General features: G+C 42.9%; 1 protein-coding gene across 1 annotated transcript in view; it reads left to right on the top strand.

Annotated features, from left to right (window-relative positions):
• The first annotated feature begins 2,840 nt into the window (after positions 1 to 2,840).
• The window catches only part of LOC135599126 (glycosyltransferase family 92 protein Os08g0121900-like), a 2,625-nt gene continuing 1,523 nt past the window's right edge, over positions 2,841 to 3,942 (top strand). The window contains exons 1-2 of the mRNA XM_065093887.1: positions 2,841 to 3,192; positions 3,762 to 3,942. The exon at positions 3,762 to 3,942 is cut by the window's right edge and continues 1,523 nt beyond it. Of these exons, the coding sequence (XP_064949959.1) occupies positions 3,051 to 3,192; positions 3,762 to 3,942 (323 nt within the window). The 5' untranslated portion in view covers positions 2,841 to 3,050. The remainder of the gene's footprint in view (positions 3,193 to 3,761) is intronic.

Genomic DNA, 3,942 nt, shown 5'->3' with positions numbered 1-3,942 from the left:
ATTAGTGCAGCGGTAAAATACGTCAGTTTCGAAAAATTCTTTCATACGATAAAAATCGATTTCGGAAACTTAACTTGAAACACGTGTTCGTAAATGTATTGAAGGCAATAAGCAAGTAAAATTGTTTGTAGTAAACTAAATGGCAACAATAGAAATGCAAACTAGAGAACACGCCAATTTTATAGTGGTTCGGTCGTCATGACCTACATCCACTCCGCCGATTCTTCTTTCGTCGAGGCCACTAGCATCCACTATCGGTCTTCCTTCAATAGGCGAAGACCAACCACCTTTTACACCCCTCTTCTCCTTTTCACAGGTTTAGGAGATAACCTTTACAAGCACACACTCTCCTCTCTAAACATAATTCTAAGTTTAAGCTAGAGAAGGGATTTCTCAAGTGATTTTTATAGCGTTTTCTCACTTTTAAATTCTCTGTGCTTGTGTGTGTTAACCAGGGATGAGAGTGGTATTTATAGGCCTTAAGTTAATTCAAACTTGGAGCCTAAAAATATCTCATCCTGGGTTTCCTGGGTTCGGGCGGGACCATCGCCTATAATGGGCGGTACCACCGCTAGTGTCAGTCTAACACTGACACTGCATTGGGCGATACCATTACCTGGCTCCCTACCACTAGGCGGTACCACTGCCTAGACTGACGATACCACCGCTTGGCACCCTACCAAGGGTGGTTCCACCGTCTAGACTGGTGGTACCATCGCCTAACACAGTCTCGGAGACTGCGCCACTTCTTGGATCACTGTTTAAGCCTTTCATTTGGCCCAACACAATCCTTACATGGGTCCAATTGACCCCTAATTGGGTTGGCCCAATTCCAATCTCAATTATATGCTAACTACGAAATTTAAGACATTTCCTAAGCTCAACAAGTTCGTAAGTCTAGGTTTCTTTCGGTGAGCTTCCGGCAATCTTCCGACAATCTTTCGGCAAACTTCCGACAATCTCTCGGTAATGTTCCAGCGGACTCCCGGCAAGCTGCTGGACTTCACGATGATCTTCTTGGTGAGTTCTAACAAGCTTCTTTGGCAAGCTCCTGGACTTCCCGGTTGATTCCGGTAGAACTTTCGATGAACGTTTGGACTTCCGACGAACTCTTGAACTCCCAACGAAATCGCGTTCTTGACTCCGGGACTTCATTTTATTTTATGCCTTGCTATCGTAGTTAATTCTGCATATGTAAAAATATACTTTAATTTAGATAATTATTATTAAGCTTGAATCATGTCGTCCGGCATGTCATTGGTCCATCGAGGCTTCATCCGATTCTTCGACGCATCGTCCTCTCTTGCGGCCTATTGCCCAATTGGCCAGTTGACTCCGCAACTCTGATATCCTTGGCACAATATCTGCTCTTCTTGGCCCGATGCCCGAATCCATTGCTCGAAGCTTTCTGTTGATACGTCGACCGATCCTCCGGCTCGACGTCCAATCTTCTAACATGTTCCACCGGCCCAACATGATTCTTTCTGCTTTAATTGTCTCATCCTGATCGAAGCATCCTGCATCACTAAAAACACAGATCAAATCATAAACACTTGTCAATTGGTTTCATCATCAAAATATGAGATTCAACAAGAAGATCGGGTAGTGGAAGCCAATGGCCTCGAGTGAAGAGGAATCGAGAGTGGATGTAGGTCACGATGACCGAACCACTATAAAACTCGGTTTGCATTTCTATTTGTGTAATTTACCTTTTACTGCAAACTTCCTTGCTTGCTTTACTTTCTTATTACATTCTTACAAATGCTTTTAAGTTAAATACATTTTTGATATCGATTTTATCGAAATAAAGATTTTTTGAACCGACGTCATTTTTATCTATTGCACTAGTTCACCCCCTCCCTCTTAGTGCCGACTCGATCATAACACTTAAGACTCTCATAATATCAATAAGATTAATGCACATACTTAATGGATCAATAAAAAAATTAATTTAAAAAAAATTATCATTTAAAAAAAAAAGTTTATCGTCAAAGAAGGGAGCATGCAATTGTTAACAAAGACATTGTTGTTCAAAGTTGGAGAGGAGATGTGGTCATCATTGATGCAAATACTAGAGAGGACCAGATGAGTTGGCTATCACCGCTTGTTATCGGAGAGGAGTAGAGTACACTATCATAGATAAGGGGAGGATGTTACTGTTATTCGTAAATACCATAGAGGAGTAAGCGAGTTCGTAAATACTGTAGAAGGGGAGGATGTCACTACCATTCCTAAATACTATAGAGGACCAGAAAACTTTGATTCAGTGTAACCCTGGTGTAAATATTTTTCTTTTGATTCAAAATAAACTTAGATTCGCTTCACAAGATCTAATCTAAATCTATTTGACTTGAACCGTAACCACAATGAGATTGAACCAACTTTTGGATTGATCAGGTTTGAATTAAACCATCTTATTTAATAAAAAGGATCGATTCAATTTTAAAGATAGTTTTGATATTTGTAGTAAAAAGAGTGGCCTTGGTAAAAATATACATGCGACACCATCCAAAAAAATTCTTATTATTCGAACCTTTATTTTTTGAGTAAATTACCCAATTTATTTATCTTTTGCTTTTGCTTTATTCGCGATGAGCAACTTGCTTCCAATAGTATTGAAACAGCCCGACTCAAACGTACAGAAACGGTGGCACAAAGCCCCCGTCTCCGATGCGGTAGGAAATGCGTAACAATCAGATGGAATGTTTCGTCGAACGGCTGCTCGTAGGTATCGTTAAATTTCAAAAGTGAACCCCGTCATTAACCACATCGCACCAAAACAACACAGTTCATCGGCTCGGCCCAATCACAACGGACAGCATCTCGCCTCTCCTCGGCCTCCTCCTCCTCCTCCTCCTCCTCTCTCTCTCTCTCTCTGCGGTGATTCCTCTCTTCCTTATAACCAGCGCTTTCGGAGCCGACACACGCGATGGTACCCTGTGTCGAACGGGCTGCTTGCCTATGAGTGGCTGCTGGTCGCACGGGAGAGGACGAGGAGGTTCGGATCTGGTGCTTCGCTGCAGACGCTGCCGGGAGTGCTGAGGTCATCCATGAAAGGCCGGAGGAGAGCAGGCGGAGGGAGGGCCTGGGCGAGGGGCTCCTCCGCTTCGTCCTCGTGGTTTGCCCTGGTCGCCTTCCTCTGCTGCCCCCTCTTTGCCACCGTCGCCTTCTCCACCTTCCGAATCTTCGGAGGTAATCCTGTGGAATTCGGAAAAAGGATCTTTTTCTCTTATTGGTTTTCTCCCGAATTTTATTTTGCTTGCTGTTTTTTAGCTAAATCCCATGGATTGTGATCCATATCTTGTGTCTTTTGCAGATCTCTCTGTGTTTCTTCTTACTAATTATCATCCGAATTTGTAGGCTTTTCCTCGTTTTTCTTCATCCTTCTCCAATTGCTTGGAAGATTTATGTGAAATTTAATGGATTAGGTTACTTGATTCACTCAGATCTTTCAAATCTAACAATAACATCGTAATTTAATTTCCTTTTGTTTCTCTAAGAATCCTTTATTGGCATCGAATTCGTTGCTTGCCCCTTTTATTCCACTACCAAATCGGCTAAACTCCTCTTATCTATATTATCTTTTCCTCTCCTCCGTTGCTTTCCCACTTTTCTATTCTTGAAATCGTTTGTTCTCAATAGAACATGTTTTAATGATGTCAAAGTGTGTTTAGTTCATTTCTCCTTCTTTTTCTTTTTTTTCCCTGGCAATCTAATCTTCCTTGTTGGCTTCTGATGCATCTCCGATCTGGATTTGGCAGTGTCGTTCCGCCCGGTGCTGCTGCCGACATGGCAGACTTCGGTCATCAACGCTGTCGCCACCGATCACTCCTTCCTCCGGCGAGAGTCCATATCCCCCACCGCCACGGCCACCGCCACCATCGCCGCAAAGCGTGGCAGTAACAACCCTTCTTCCATCCGTATCCAAGAAGCCATCTCCTT

This window comes from Musa acuminata, chromosome BXJ2-1 (genome assembly GCF_036884655.1).
Source record: "Musa acuminata AAA Group cultivar baxijiao chromosome BXJ2-1, Cavendish_Baxijiao_AAA, whole genome shotgun sequence".
NCBI classification, from domain to species: Eukaryota; Viridiplantae; Streptophyta; class Magnoliopsida; order Zingiberales; family Musaceae; genus Musa; species Musa acuminata.
Note: the sequence above shows the minus strand (reverse complement) of the source record. Positions and strands in the feature narration are given on the sequence as shown.